Genomic DNA, 16,420 nt, shown 5'->3' with positions numbered 1-16,420 from the left:
AACAATATAAACCACACTTATAATCATAATCAAAGACACTTATAATCATTTAGGAATATATCCAGGCAGAAGGTGCAGTTTTACAAAACTAGGTTATGCTGGGGAAACCATACTGAGAATGTTCAGTCAGATTTAGGGTTGGCAGGGGGCGCATCCTAGTTCAATTCTAAATCGCAAAAAAAATAGCATTTGTGCTGCTTGCATGGCAGCATGGTTTGCCAAGGTGGCAATCTGCAGCCTTAGACATTTTCTCTCTGGGAGATATAATCGGCTAGACAACGATATTTAGGAGGGTAATCTGCTCTCTGCTTTTTGCACATGCAGTCAGAAAATCTTCTGAAAAACATGGCTGCTGCACCATTTTCTTGGAGACCTGCGCATGCGCACTTGACTCTGCGACAGCACTCGATTCCCCCAGTGCCCAGAGTCTACAGCGCTGCTGTCAAGAGAGGAAGGGGCCCAGACGGATCCTGCGCACGGGCCACCTCCTCTCTTGATACGCCTCTCTTGATGGGGTTTGGCTGCGGGTAGGGAGGGTTAGGCTGCAGGTAGGGAGTGTTAGGCTGCAGGGAGAAAGGGTTAGGGGGGTAGAGGGGGAGGGTTAGAATACTCAACTAGCAGGTGTCTACCCGTCAGGATGCCTGGGATCCCGTTACCATCCCCCGACAATATAAGGGGTGGTTTTCACTTTGCCAGCGGTCGGTCTCCCGGCGACCAGCATACCAGTGCCGGAATCCCGACCGCCAGCATACCGACAGATCTTCTCCCTCTTGGAGGTCCACGACCCCCCTGGAGGGAGAATAGATAGCGAGGCGTGCGTAGCACGCCACCATGCCCGCAGCGTGGCAAGCGGCTCATTTGCGCTCGCCACGCTGTCGGTATGCCAGCGGTCGGGATTCCGTCGCCGGTATGCTAGTCGCCGGGAGCCCGACCGCCAGCATAACATACTACATCCCAATATAAGTATAAAGTGACATTTTAAGCTGCCATGTACAAAGCATGTACAAATCTGTTATATTTTATGAACTCTGTTATACAGTAAACTTTTGCACGGGCTAATCCTGTTGACGAACAGAGAGCCAGTCGATAGTAAAATGCCCATTTCAGCATCCAAATCGCTTCATGACATTTTTGCATTGTGACCTATTAGAGGGGATGAAGGATGTCCGCAGACACAGGCTGTTATCTTCCAACTACATTTACTGATGTGCAATAACAAGCCTGTTCATTTTCTCAAGAATCTGAAAAATGAGACAGCAATTTTTTTAGGAGCCAGTACAAAGAACATATAAATAGTTTTCCCCGACTATTGCACAATTGAGGAAGAAACCCTAACCCTGCCCTCCGCTCACCACCTACTTTACTTTCCTCATTTTACCCCTGTTCTTTATACTGTTTAATGTGCTGGATATCTACCTGTGTAAGATGTACTCTAAAATCCTTTTCCAAAAATGTACTGATATTAAAAATATTTTTACTGTTTCTTTAAATTCAAAGAGAACAGCCTCTTGCTTCCGGAAACAGACAACCTTATCCTTGCCCTAGCATTCCGTTTAAAAAAAATAAAATAAAACACAGATTTGCATTTTTACACCCCCCCGCTCCACCCCATAGCTATAGTATTAACACTCCAGCCAACCTCTGATTTAATAGGAGTAAGAATTGCAAGTTAATAGAACAAGAAATAAACCTAATTTGCAGAATTGGTAACTGGTAACCCTTGGGTTCTATTACGACAATATCAGTAACAGTTGTGTCAATTAAATCTAGCTCCCCTGTTAATTTCCATAGACTTCATTGTTATAATCAATATTATTTTAATAGAATTTAGTCTAATCATGTGTTGTAGCATATAACCCTCTTTATTTTTTGTTGGTGCACTTATATAAAAAATGCTAGACTGCCCTTATTGAATAGTAGCAGCTGGTGCACATTTGGTAAATACTTGGAAATCTGTGTTTTGATATGAGTACATTTTACTTTTTAGGAACTTCAGTGCGATGTTTCGGTGGAAGAAGATAACCGTCAAGAATGGACATTCACGTTATATGATTTTGATAACAGTGGAAGAGTCACACGAGAGGTACTGTACATTTTTGTTTTTTTTAACTATACTCTTTAGAACGTAAAATGAGATTGAACAACTTATGTCCTACCAATCATACTTAGAATGTGCCAGTCTTTGGGATTTTCTTTTGAATATTTATGTTAGGACAATTTGTCTATTGGTTATATGATAGCTTTAAATATGTAGTGACAAAGGGCCTTATTCAGGTTTGTTAGCAAACCCAAAAAGTAAGCATTTGGGCAAATGTACTGAAAGTGGGGCAGATGTAACATGTGCAGAGAGAGTTAGATTTGGGTGGGTTATTATTATATTGTTTCTGTACAGGGTAAATACTGGCTGCTTTATTTCTACACTGCAATTTAGATTTTAGTTTGAACACACCCCACCCAAATCTAAATCACTCTGCACGTTACATCTGCCCCACCTGCACTGCCACATGGTTTTGCCCAATTTCTTACTTTTTGGGTTTGCTAACAAACCTGAATAACCCTCAAAGTCCAGTCACACAGCAGAATCCTGCACCAAAACAGGAGCCGACTGTGTATAATAGTATAAAGGTTTTTATATTCCACTGTCGCTAAAGGGCAAAGTAAAGCAAATTAGCTGATGGTGTGGACTGTAATGAGGGGTGTGAGTCTGGTGCCCAGGGCGCAGACGGATGCCACAGTACCATTGTTTCCCCAGTTTCCAGCTTGTGGTGCATTAGGAAGGGCAACCTCCTGCCTGGAGATGGATGCAGTTGGTCCTTACTGGGTGTCCCGTTTCTTGCTTCCAGCCTCCCCTTCGGTGAAGTCATGTCCTCATTTTTGTTGGTCATTGGGGATGATCCAAGGTGCTGACGTACCCTGCTATGGAACGTTGACTGACACATAGTCCCCCTGACAACCAGGGCTTGTTCTGGTCCTGATCCTAAACTGTGCCCCATTCACGTTAATCCCTCTGACCTGTGTAGTATTCTTTGGGAAATCTCTGCATATGAAATGCTGGTAACCCTCCTGCCAAGTGAGTGTAGGAAACACCCCGCTTCTAACCGCTTTGATTCGCTCGGAGCTGTCTTTGTGCGGGAGTTAAGATAATGTCATTGCTGTAATACTCCTGCTAGAGAGAATTAGCTAATAGAGTGTTTTCCTCCTTTGACAGTTCAATTTATTTTGCCATCAAGGTCCTTTTCTGCATCTGACAGGCTGCCCTGTAATTATCTTTGTAGAGAAAATGGCTAATCAGACTCTGGTAATTGAACTAATGTTATGTCATTTGTGAAGTTTCATAGACGTGTTTGAGGTTTAAAAGAGCCAGATCGCCCCCTTCTGCTGGCTTCTTCATTCCTTTCATGCCATGGAATATTTTACTTGACAGCAAATGATTCAGAATTGCAGGACCTTTTTAATTACATAGTGGGTATAACTACCCTTACAGTTTTATTATTTACATAATTAAGTTCTTCTCTTTTTAGGCAATAAAGTGGTTTTCCAAAAATCCCTACAGCAGTGGTTCACAAGCTTGTTCCTCAAGATACCCTAACTATCCAGGCATGAAAGATATCCAAGCCTGTGCCCAGATGGTATAAATAAACTGATTGAGGTACTAATTAAATAATCTGCTCTTAAGCATGGATATATCTAAAACCTGGACTGTTAAGGTACCTTTAGGACAAAGCCTGAGGACCACTGCCCTACAGTACCACCCTTTCTGATAGACACAACTTTTAATTCAGCAGTGTTCAAACTTTTGTTAATGAGATCAAGTACTTAGACAGGTACTACAGCCTGGGCAAAAGGGCATTGTGGGTGAAGCCATCAATAGCCCTACAACAAGGCTCTCGAGCACCATGTGCCAGACTCACCCCCTAAATGCATGATGTTGCGCATCGGAGACGGGGCCACCGCATCGTGAAAGTGCAAGGCACTCCAAACAGGTGCACAACGAAGGTGCTGTTCCAGGAACCCTGCTGACCATAAGAAAGGAACGTGGGGCAGCAATTGTGCACTCTATGCTGTGGCACCGCTCACACACCCCTAGTTAAAGCCATGGCTACCAGTAGTTTCTGGTCATTACTGACATTAAGCGGTTGTTGGTGTACATGCTGTTGTTGGTTAAGTGTAAAGCACCCGCAGTGTAGTAACGTCTATCTTGTTTTTCTCCAGGACATTACAAGTTTGCTGCATACAATATATGAAGTATTTGATGCATCAGTCAATCATTCTTCTAGCTCCAGTAAAACACTTAGGGTCAAGCTATCTGTGGCCCCAGATGCCACGCTGAAGAAGAGGACAATGTTACTTAAGCATGCAGGTATTACAAATTATATACTTTGGTTTTTTTTTGTGTGTTTTTAGAGGGGGGGGGGGGGGGGGGGGGTTAAACTTTTTTTAAAATATAACTCCGACATGGGAAATGTAATATGTAGCCATTACACATGAATATTGATAAATTTACAGATGAGTGAATAATTGTAGATATAAATAAACCTACTAAGAACATTACATTGTGTCCCAATTTGCAATTAAAGCTGGGTACATACTTACCTGAGATATCCGCCAGCCACCGGATCTGCCGACCAAGAGGCTGAATCAGATAAGCATATACATTTATTGATCGGACGATCGATATGTTGTCCTGACATCACAGCTGGGCACAAATGCCCACCCAGCTATGAAGTCAGTTTGTGCAGCCAGTGTACGGGCGGTCAGCGGACCGCCCATACAAAAAGCCAGATTTGCCTATATATATCTGCAGATATATTGGGCCTAGGCTGTGCTGCAGTGATGATACGAATGTCTGTAAACAACTTAATTCGCAGACATATCGGATGTATACATACACTGATCTGCTAGCGATATATCGCTCGAACAGATGGTATATCGCCCAGTGTGTACACAGCTTAAGTCTTCATTCCAATTCAAAACGTGGCAGAGTGGGACAGTCAGAAGAAAGGGAGGGAGGTTGGGGAAAATTTTCAAATTTGATAGAGATGGAATATACTTCAATGTGGTTCTTATTATTGAAACAATAGATATTATGGGCCTGGTTAAAAGACTTGGGAGCAAAGCAAGGAGCTGTGCACATTGGCAAGCCATGTTGCACTGCTGGGGGGTAGATGTAAAATGTGCAGAGATATTTAGATTTGAGAGAGGCGTGTCCAAACTGAAATCTGAATTGCAGTGTGAATATACAGCTGTCCAGCATTTGTGGGCTACATCCAAAAGCAGCCAGTGTTTACTCTGCATGCAAAACACTAAATGTATTTACACCCTTTGCATTGCAACATGGTTTGTCCAGGTGCAAAGGTACTTGCTTTTTCTTTTCTTTTTTTTTTACGACCAATTTACAGTTAGTCCCTGAGCGTGGATAACCTCTGGCTGGATCTTCTTTGGTGTATTGGAATTTTTTTTAGATATACTAATCTTACAAAAAGTGATAGTTAGGTGAGTGTTCTGTAGCCTTGCCTGCAGGATGTGTTTCTTGGTTGCTCCTGGAAGTGGGAGTGGTAATCTAAGGGGTTAATCTGATTAGGTACAAGTTTGTGAAAACAAGATTGTTTCATGAAACTCACAGGAAAAGTGCATGAAAAAGTGGGCACACCATCCTGGTCTCCCAAAAAGTGACATCTGAGCAGAAGCATATGGAAGGCTGTTAGGTCATAAAGAAAGTACTGGAGGTTTTTAAAAGAACGTCTTTACTGGCCACATTATGCTATTTAAACTCCTCCAATAGAGCGTGATTATTTATTAGGAGGGGTGCACCAAACGTTCTGCACTGTGTCCCAATATTTTTTTCTCCTTAAAATTTTTCCTATCTTTTCACCTGCTCATCAGGGTCCGCAGAACAAAACGCAAATTTCATGTAGAAAATCAGTGCAAGTTTAGGTTTGGATTGCAAATGAAATTCACAGTGCGAGTTTGCACTTCATAAGAGCTCGCAGGACCCAACTAGTACCATAAATGTATCGACTAAATTTGGTGTTATGGATTATAGAATGGCTCATTCTGGAGACATCGGGATCACATTTTTTATTTGTATCCAGATTTTGAAATATGTGTGCAGGTCTGTGTTGTAACGCAGGGAAAGGAAAATAAACCACTCAATCCAGGAAGTAAAGGCCATTTGCACATTCCCACTACTCAGATCATTCACCCTCCCCAGTTCATGATTGGGCGCTGTCCCTAACCTATTTTCTAAGTGCTCTTGAGTGGTGTGCTGACATGGTTGCTATTGGTGATGTGCATTGTTAAAATGAACCCTACAATACAAAATCCTTCTGACTGGGAAGTGAGGATGTTATTTGACTCTTGAATGAGTAGAAAGTGAGATCTGACAACGTTTATCGTCATGTAAAGCAGGTGTATGGTGGTGTAAGAAAGTGGTGTGAAATGTTCAATAATGGACAATGTGCATGACGAAGATTGACTGAGGCGCCCATCACTTGTCACAGTTTTGAGTGGGAGGTTTTTAATCATCCATCCTATAGTCCAGACGCTGCTTCCAGCAGTTTACACCTCAATGTCTTGGAAGTGATGATGAGTTGAAGGTTGCAGTCAGCAACAGGTACAGTGGGTTGGAGGCAGCCGAATACAACAAGAGGATTCTAAAGCTTGCAGACAGATATGATAAATGCTTAAATAAGGGAGGTAATTATGTGTAGCAATAGACAAAGGTCCTCTGTTTAACACCAAAAAAAAATTCTACAGCCAAACGGTCTTTATTTTTTGGATTACCCTCATATTAAGCAATGAATTTAGTAAAAATTCCAGCAGATCATGTACAAGCCCAAAAATTAAGTCATCAGAAGGTGGATAATCCACTTAACAACCAAACCTCTCCTAACCAACAATATCCCTATTGTATTACCATCTATAATAAGAGAGGATTATACTGTGAGTCATTGTTGGAATTGTTGGCTACCTGTATAGCTACATTCTAGGGAGGTTGTCTACCACACTTGAGTGGAGTGGGCGTCTTGTCAGACTAATGACTGCCAGCTTGTTTACTTGCAGAGATGCAGAGTGGGAGACACCGGAGCGAGAGTAAGGTCAACGACGATTTGCGGAACTCTGAAAAGAAACGGGGATCGTCAAGGTACATTCTATTAGCTACAATGCTAATATGCACTCATATGCTGGTCAGAAAGAAAAACTAAATCCATGTTAATTAGTTATTTTAGAGGAAGCAGATCGTCTATGCTATGCTTCAATTATTATTGTGCCTGAAAAGAAATGGAATCTTTTGTTACATAGACTTACTGCCTAAAATCTGTAATAGTGAATTGAGAAGGAAAGTTAGGGTCCCGTGTTCCTCCCGGATTATTTCTGTTGGCAGCAGATGATCTGTACTCTCCCTCCCAGTGCCTCGTGTCTTACATTCCAAGCGTGGCTGTAGCTCTTGTGTCTGTGCTGGGTCTCTGGGTGGAGAGACTCTGGCGCTGGCTTAGACCATTCTCTGTGATAAAGAACATCTTGTGGCCTCCGCAACCTTGAATTTACAGTTCTGGGATTTACTGAGTTCAGTATATTTAGAGGGTGAAGTCAGACTGCTGAAAAGATAAAAGAGAGTGTTATGTCTAAGAGCTAAAAATGTGATGCTGAGATAAGGAGACACAATGGGGACATTATATAGATCAGTCTAGAGACATTCCCTGACAAATCTAAGTAACTTAAATCACAATTATATGGTTTAGTAAGAATAAATACAAAACTTGCAACCACCTTCTATAAATGGACTTGTTGAATACATTTTATGTCTCTTCTTCATTGATATTACCTCTATCGTCACAAGTTTAGAGCAGGGATAGAGAACCTTCGGCCCTCCAGCTGTTGTTGAACTACACATCCCAGCATGCCCTGCAACAGTTATAGCATGGCCAAATAGCAAAACTGTAGCAAGGCATGCTGGTATGTGTAGTTCAACAACAGCTGGAGGGCCGAAGGTTCCCCATCCCTGTGTTAGAGCATAGCTGCTCACTCTCCCAGAATGTCTGGCAATCTCCTGAATAGTCCCCCACTCCTGGGACAACAGGTTTCTCTCCAGCAACCTGCCCATTTCCTAGTGAAGTGGCAGGGACAGGGCGTGATGAATGATTCTCATCATTGCTCTGCCCCTTCTGTGTGATGCTACGATTCGTCCCTCAAGGGTGGGATGTACCCACCGACGCCTGGAGCTGGTGGGTAACGCCATCTGTAGCTGGCGTTACCCAATAGAAGCCTATGGTCTTCTTTCCACAATTTCCCCTGATATTAATCCAATCGGATCCCTCCCAGCACCCTGCACGGCCGCTGTGTCACTCTGCGCATGCACAGAAGGGCTCCCAGGTCCTAAACCTGGAAACCCAGTGATTGCAAAGGACAGATGTTATTGGAAAATGCATGTATGTTTCATATACACCTTATACACATAGCCTGAAGGTAATTTTACACAATATTTTGTATAGTTTTGTGCATGAAACAATGTTAGTGACACCTTTCGTTCAATGTGCACAATCGCAGTTGCGCTCAAAAAATGTCAGATTTTGGAATTCCGCATATGGGAGGCTCAACTTGTATATCTTAGATGTACTATTTATAAGTCCTAACTTATATTTTTTATAAGCTTACATCAAATCAAACTATTGTTTTTGAAAAACTGTAATCAAGGTTTAAACATTCTCTAAATCAGGAATATGCAACCTGTGACACTCCAGTTGCTGTGGAACTATAAATCCCAGCATGCAGGCTACAGTTGTGCTGTTAAGATGTATAGTTCCACAGCAGCTGGAGTGCCGGACGTTGCCTATCCCTGCTGTAGATTGCAGTAACCGCTGTAGTTCTGGAGTTAGAACAATGCTTCGTTTATTACACTGGGTGTTAGACTAGTTCCAGCCCATATGGAAATCTATGCTGTCCCAGTTGCTGCAAGACGCTACAACAGGAGTCTTTCCGTAGGGAGATTAATCAGAAAATGTACAGCCATACATTTCTCTGATCAGGCTTTCAGATTCTGCACATTATATTCTAATCAGGTCTAGGGTCAAATTCTGTGTTTAAGATGAAGCAAAAAAAAAGAGATCAGACAGCAAAATGCTGAAAATTTCTCTAGCTTGTAAAAAAAAGAAAAGAAAAAATTGTATGCAGATGCTTTAATCTGTTTATAGATGTTATGCGAGTGGTTCCCAGATGTATCCTGTTCTTTGTTATCTCCTGCAGACATAACCCAGCTGAAAATGAAACAGAACAGACAGAATGTCTCCGGCAATGCGTAGATGAGAACATTGAACGGAGAAACCACTACTTGGATCTTGCAGGAATAGAAAACTACACATCAAGGTTTGGACCAGGTACGTGTTACTGAGAGTGTCGTTCTGGAAAATAGGCTACAGGAAAGCTAAAACGTAGTTTATCTGAAAGCCTGGATTGGCTGTATTTTTGTGACATGAAACCCTTCACAGGTGAAAACTTATTTTTACAGTAGTAGCAGCAGAGTCTGGAGGGAAATGTCCTAAAGCGAGGTCTTGTTAAATCTCTAAGAAATCACAAAGTCAGACATCGATTCACCATTTTGCTATATGATAGGAATAGATATCATTAGGTATTGTTAAATGTAACAACCTGTGGTTTATCCAACCGCAAGAAATCCCATAGAAAAAAATGGCTGGATAGCTACATATCTTACCATGTATGTTTTAATTTTTTTCATTATTAGTTAACAATAATCTCCTTCCAATTCTGTAAATAGCAGTTCCCTTCATGAAATAAATGATAGTGCCTCATTAATAAAGTTAATACATATTAGTGCCCTATTCATGAAATAAATGCTTGTACCATCATACAAAAAACAATATTCAGTCCACAATACTATTTCCAGTATTGTAGATATACTAATTAATGCCTAATGTACCTAGGGGTATATAGTGCAGGTTTTCAAATGAGGAGATGTTGCCTATAGCAACAAATCAGGTTCTAGCTAATATCGTCTAGAAGGTGCTAGATAAATAAGTAGAATCTGATTGGTTGCTATGGGCAACATGTCCACGTTTGAAAACCTGTACTTTAGTAAATATACCCCCTAAAATCTTCTGTTCTTGAAGTAGTCCATGTGGTAAGTTAAAAACTCAGATAGACAACAAAACGGAGTGTTCGTAAGAAGCTACCATCACCAACTGAGTTAATGTCGGGTAAACCTACCCACTTAGACTATGGACACACAATCAGGAACAAGATTGTCTACATTTTGACATATTATAGCATTGTACACATCTAATTATTAAATCAGTATACACATCCAACGTCTATAATTATTAAGTTTAGCGGGAGCAGCCATACTGATGTATAATTCAACATCAGTCTTAGCTACCATTTTAACGGTCCTCTCTAGAAGCCATATTAATATTTTTTCTCTATCGTCCTAGTGGATGCTGGGGTTCCTGAAAGGACCATGGGGAATAGCGGCTCCGCAGGAGACAGGGCACAAAAAGTAAAGCTTTTCCGATCAGGTGGTGTGCACTGGCTCCTCCCCCTATGACCCTCCTCCAGACTCCAGTTAGATTTTTGTGCCCGGCCGAGAAGGGTGCAATCTAGGTGGCTCTCCTAAAGAGCTGCTTAGAGAAAGTTTAGCTAGGTTTTTTATGTTACAGTGATTCCTGCTGGCAACAGGATCACTGCAGCGAGGGACTGAGGGGAGAAGGAGTCAACTCACCTGCGTGCAGGATGGATTGGCTTCTTGGCTACTGGACATCAAGCTCCAGAGGGACGATCACAGGTACAGCCTGGATGGTCACCGGAGCCGCGCCGCCGGCCCCCTTGCAGATGCTGAAGACAGAAGAGGTCCAGAATCGGCGGCTGAAGACTCCTGCAGTCTTCTAAAGGTAGCGCACAGCACTGCAGCTGTGCGCCATTTTCCTCTCAGCACACTTCACACGGCAGTCACTGAGGGTGCAGGGCGCTGGGAGGGGGGCGCCCTGGGAGGCAAAATGAGTACCTATAAAGGCTAAAAATACCTCACATATAGCCCTAGAGGCTATATGGAGATATTTAACCCCTGCCTGATTTCTCAAAATAGCGGGAGACGAGCCCGCCGGAAAAGGGGCGGGGCCTATCTCCTCAGCACACGGCGCCATTTCCTCTCACAGCTCCGCTGGTCAGGACGGCTCCCAGGTCTCTCCCCTGCACTGCACTACAGAAACAGGGTAAAACAGAGAGGGGGGGCAAATTTATGGCGATATTTTTATATAACAAAGCAGCTATAGGGGAGCACTTATTATAAGGCTATCCCTGATATATATATAGCGCTTTTGGTGTGTGCTGGCAAACTCTCCCTCTGTCTCCCCAAAGGGCTAGTGGGTCCTGTCTTCATTAGGAGCATTCCCTGTGTGTCTGCTGTGTGTCGGTACGTGTGTGTCGACATGTATGAGGACGATATTGGTGTGGAGGCGGAGCAATTGCCAAATATGGGGATGTCACCTCCTAGGGGGTCGACACCAGAATGGATGCCTTTATTTATGGAACTACGGGATAGTGTCAACACGCTAAAGCAGTCGTTTGACGACATGAGACGGCCGGACAATCAATTAGTGCCTGTCCAGGCGACTCAAACACCGTCAGGGGCTGTGAAACGCCCTTTGCCTCAGTCGGTCGACACAGACCCAGACACAGGCGATGACTCCAGTGGTGACGGTGACCAATCAACCGTATTTTCCAGTAGGGCCACACGTTATATGATTTTGGCAATGAAGGAGGCGTTACATTTAGCTGATACTACAGGTACCACTAAACAGGGTATTATGTGGGGTATGAAAAAACTACCTATAGTTTTTCCTGAATCAGAAGAACTAAATGACGTGTGTAATGAAGCGTGGGTTGCCCCTGATAAAAAGCTGATCATTTCAAAGAAATTATTGGCATTATACCCTTTCCCGCCAGAGGTTAGGGAGCGCTGGGAAACACCTCCTAGGGTGGACAAGGCGCTAACACGCTTATCTAAACAAGTGGCGTTACCCTCTCCTGAGACGGCCGCACTTAAAGATCCATCAGATAGGAGGATGGAAAATATCCAAAAAAGTATATACACACATGCAGGTGTTATACTACGACCAGCTGTAGCAACTGCCTGGATGGGCAGTGCGGGGGTAGTTTGGTCAGAATCCCTGATTGAAAATATTGATACCCTGGACAGGGACAATATTTTACTGTCGTTAGAACAAATAAAGGATGCATTTCTTTATATGCGTGATGCACAGAGGGATATATGCACACTGGCATCACGGGTAAGTGCTATGTCCATTTCGGCCAGAAGAGCTTTATGGACGCGACAGTGGACAGGCGATGCGGATTCAAAACGGCATATGGAAGTTTTGCCGTATAAGGGGGAGGAGTTATTTGGAGTCGGTCTATCAGATTTGGTGGCCACGGCTACAGCCGGGAAATCCACCTTTCTACCTCAAGTCACTCCCCAACAGAAAAAGGCACCGACTTTTCAACCGCAGCCCTTTCGTTCCTTTAAAAATAAGAGAGCAAAGGGCTATTCATATTTGCCACGAGGCAAAGGTCGAGGGAAGAGACAGCAACACGCAGCTCCTTCCCAGGATCAGAAGCCCTCCCCGGCTTCTACAAAAGCCTCAGCATGACGCTGGGGCTTCTCAAGCGGACTCGGGGACGGTGGGCGGTCGTCTCAAAAATTACAGCGCGCAGTGGGCTCACTCGCAAGTAGATCCCTGGATCCTGCAGATAATATCTCAGGGATACAGGTTGGAATTAGAGACAGATCCACCTCGCCGTTTCCTGAGGTCTGCTTTACCAACGTCCCCCTCCGAAAGGGAGACGGTGTTGGAAGCCATTCACAAGCTGTACTCTCAGCAGGTGATAGTCAAGGTACCTCTTCTGCAACAAGGGAAGGGGTATTATTCCACTCTTTTTGTGGTACCGAAGCCGGATGGCTCGGTAAGGCCTATTCTAAATCTGAAGTCCTTGAACCTGTACATAAAGAAGTTCAAGTTCAAAATGGAGTCACTCAGAGCAGTGATAGCGAACCTGGAAGAGGGGGACTTTATGGTATCCTTGGACATCAAGGATGCGTATCTCCACGTTCCAATTTACCCCTCACACCAGGGGTACCTCAGGTTCGTTGTACAAAACTGTCACTATCAGTTTCAGACGCTGCCGTTCGGATTGTCCACGGCACCTCGGATCTTTACAAAGGTAATGGCCGAGATGATGATTCTTCTTCGAAGAAAAGGCGTATTAATTATCCCATACTTGGACGATCTCCTAATAAGGGCGAGGTCCAGAGAACAGCTAGAGATGGGATTAGCACTGTCTCAAGAAGTGCTAAAACAGCACGGGTGGATTCTGAATATTCCAAAATCCCAGTTAATGCCGACAACTCGTCTGCTGTTCCTAGGGATGATTCTGGACACGGTTCAGAAAAAGGTTTTTCTCCCGGAGGAAAAAGCCAAGGAGTTATCCGAGCTTGTCAGGAACCTCCTAAAACCAGGAAAGGTGTCTGTACATCAATGCACAAGAGTCCTGGGAAAAATGGTGGCTTCTTACGAAGCGATTCCATTCGGCAGATTCCACGCAAGAATTTTCCAAAGGGATCTGTTGGACAAATGGTCAGGGTCGCATCTTCAGATGCACCTACGGATAACCCTGTCTCCAAGGACAAGGGTGTCTCTTCTGTGGTGGTTGCAGAGTGCTCATCTATTGGAGGGCCGCAGATTCGGCATACAGGATTGGATCCTGGTGACCACGGACGCCAGCCTGAGAGGCTGGGGAGCAGTCACACAAGGAAGAAACTTCCAGGGAGTATGGACGAGCCTGGAAACGTCTCTTCACATAAACATTCTGGAACTAAGAGCAATATACAATGCTCTAAACCAGGCAGAACCTCTGCTTCAGGGAAAACCGGTATTGATCCAGTCGGACAACATCACGGCAGTCGCCCATGTGAACAGACAGGGCGGCACAAGAAGCAGGAGGGCAATGGCAGAAGCTGCAAGGATTCTTCGCTGGGCAGAGAATCATGTGATAGCACTGTCAGCAGTGTTCATCCCGGGAGTGGACAACTGGGAAGCAGACTTCCTCAGCAGACACGATCTTCACCCGGGAGAGTGGGGACTTCATCCAGAAGTCTTCCACATGCTGGTAACCCGTTGGGAAAGACCAATGGTGGACATGATGGCGTCTCGCCTCAACAAAAAACTGGACAGGTATTGCGCCAGGTCAAGAGATCCGCAGGCAATAGCTGTGGACGCGCTGGTAACGCCTTGGGTGTACCAGTCGGTGTATGTGTTTCCTCCTCTGCCTCTCATACCAAAAGTATTGAGAATTATACGGCAAAGAGGCGTAAGAACGATACTAGTGGTTCCGGATTGGCCAAGGAGGACTTGGTACCCGGAACTTCAAGAGATGATCACGGAAGATCCGTGGCCTCTACCTCTAAGGAGGGACTTGCTTCAGCAGGGTCCCTGTCTGTTTCAAGACTTACCGCGGCTGCGTTTGACGGCATGGCGGTTGAACGCCGGATCCTAAAGGAAAGAGGCATGCCGGAAGAAGTCATTCCTACTTTGATTAAAGCAAGGAAGGAAGTAACCGTGCAACATTATCACCGAATTTGGCGAAAATATGTTGCGTGGTGCGAAGATCGGAGTGCTCCGACGGAGGAATTTCAACTGGGTCGATTCCTACATTTCCTGCAATCAGGATTGTCAATGGGTCTCAAATTGGGATCTATTAAGGTTCAAATTTCGGCCCTGTCGATTTTCTTTCAAAAAGAATTGGCTTCAGTCCCTGAAGTCCAGATCTTTGTTAAGGGAGTGCTGCATATACAGCCTCCTGTGGTGCCTCCAGTGGCACCGTGGGATCTAAATGTGGTTTTGGACTTCCTAAAATCTCATTGGTTTGAACCACTAAAAAAGGTGGATTTGAAATATCTCACATGGAAAGTGACCATGCTTCTAGCCCTGGCTTCTGCCAGGAGAGTGTCAGAATTGGCAGCTTTATCTTACAAAAGCCCATATCTGATTTTCCATTCGGACAGGGCAGAACTGCGGACTCGTCCGCATTTTCTCCCTAAGGTGGTGTCAGCATTTCATCTGAACCAGCCTATTGTAGTGCCTGCGGCTACAAGTGACTTGGAGGACTCCAAGTTACTGGACGTTGTCAGAGCATTAAAAATATATATTGCAAGGACAGCTGGAGTCAGAAAATCTGACTCGTTGTTTATATTGTATGCACCCAACAAGATGGGTGCTCCTGCGTCTAAGCAGACGATTGCTCGTTGGATCTGTAGCACAATCCAACTTGCACATTCTGTGGCAGGCTTGCCACAGCCTAAATCTGTAAAGGCCCACTCCACAAGGAAGGTGGGCTCATCTTGGGCGGCTGCCCGAGGGGTCTCGGCATTACAACTTTGCCGAGCAGCTACGTGGTCAGGGGAGAACACGTTTGTAAAATTTTACAAATTTGATACTCTGGCTAAGGAGGACCTGGAGTTCTCTCATTCGGTGCTGCAGAGTCATCCGCACTCTCCCGCCCGTTTGGGAGCTTTGGTATAATCCCCATGGTCCTTTCAGGAACCCCAGCATCCACTAGGACGATAGAGAAAATAAGATTTTACTTACCGATAAATCTATTTCTCGGAGTCCGTAGTGGATGCTGGGCGCCCATCCCAAGTGCGGATTATCTGCATAAGTTGTACATAGTTATTGTTAACTAATTCGGGTTATTGTTGAAGGAAGCCATCTTTCAGAGGCTCCGCTGTTATCATACTGTTAACTGGGTTTAGATCACAAGTTGTACGGTGTGATTGGTGTGGCTGGTATGAGTCTTACCCGGGATTCAAAATCCTCCCTTATTGTGTACGCTCGTCCGGGCACAGTACCTAACTGGAGTCTGGAGGAGGGTCATAGGGGGAGGAGCCAGTGCACACCACCTGATCGGAAAAGCTTTACTTTTTGTGCCCTGTCTCCTGCGGAGCCGCTATTCCCCATGGTCCTTTCAGGAACCCCAGCATCCACTACGGACTCCGAGAAATAGATTTATCGGTAAGTAAAATCTTATTTTAAACAAGGCCATACCTGGTGCTTGGCGCATCACTCTTTGTATTCGACAACTAGTAGTTTTGGACTGTCTTACAACAAGTCCACTTCCTACTCCTTCCTGACTATACTTACCCTTGTTGCTGGCACAAAGGTCATCCTCTACTCTCCCAGTGATCGGAACAGATCACCGGGAGAGTAGAGGATGACCTTTGTGCCAGTGTCTCCGACACTGTGGTGGAAGCCGCTTCATGGGTGTATTCTTTTTCTAAATAAACAGTTTTTAATATATATATGTATGTCCGGTATATATATATAGTGCCAGCATAATCCTGTGGGTAATTAGGACT

General features: G+C 44.3%; 1 protein-coding gene and 1 long non-coding RNA gene across 3 annotated transcripts in view; one reads left to right on the top strand and one right to left on the bottom strand.

Moving 5' to 3' along the window:
- The window catches only part of NKD1 (NKD inhibitor of WNT signaling pathway 1), a 137,763-nt gene that overhangs the window by 111,715 nt on the left and 9,628 nt on the right, over positions 1-16,420 (top strand). Inside the window, exons 6-9 of the mRNA XM_063945325.1 lie at positions 1,988-2,083; positions 4,213-4,360; positions 7,063-7,144; positions 9,244-9,374. Of these exons, the coding sequence (XP_063801395.1) occupies positions 1,988-2,083; positions 4,213-4,360; positions 7,063-7,144; positions 9,244-9,374 (457 nt within the window). The remainder of the gene's footprint in view (positions 1-1,987; positions 2,084-4,212; positions 4,361-7,062; positions 7,145-9,243; positions 9,375-16,420) is intronic.
- LOC134969396 (uncharacterized) overlaps positions 6,666-16,420 on the bottom strand; it is a 348,300-nt gene continuing 338,545 nt past the window's right edge. For both annotated transcript variants that reach the window (XR_010189470.1, XR_010189471.1), the window contains exons 5-6: positions 7,309-7,598; positions 6,666-7,119 (exon numbers count right to left, since the gene is read on the bottom strand). This is a non-coding gene — a long non-coding RNA (uncharacterized LOC134969396). The remainder of the gene's footprint in view (positions 7,120-7,308; positions 7,599-16,420) is intronic.

The sequence above is a fragment of the Pseudophryne corroboree genome, chromosome 11 (genome assembly GCF_028390025.1).
Source record: "Pseudophryne corroboree isolate aPseCor3 chromosome 11, aPseCor3.hap2, whole genome shotgun sequence".
NCBI lineage: Eukaryota > Metazoa > Chordata > Amphibia > Anura > Myobatrachidae > Pseudophryne > Pseudophryne corroboree.
Note: the sequence above shows the minus strand (reverse complement) of the source record. Positions and strands in the feature narration are given on the sequence as shown.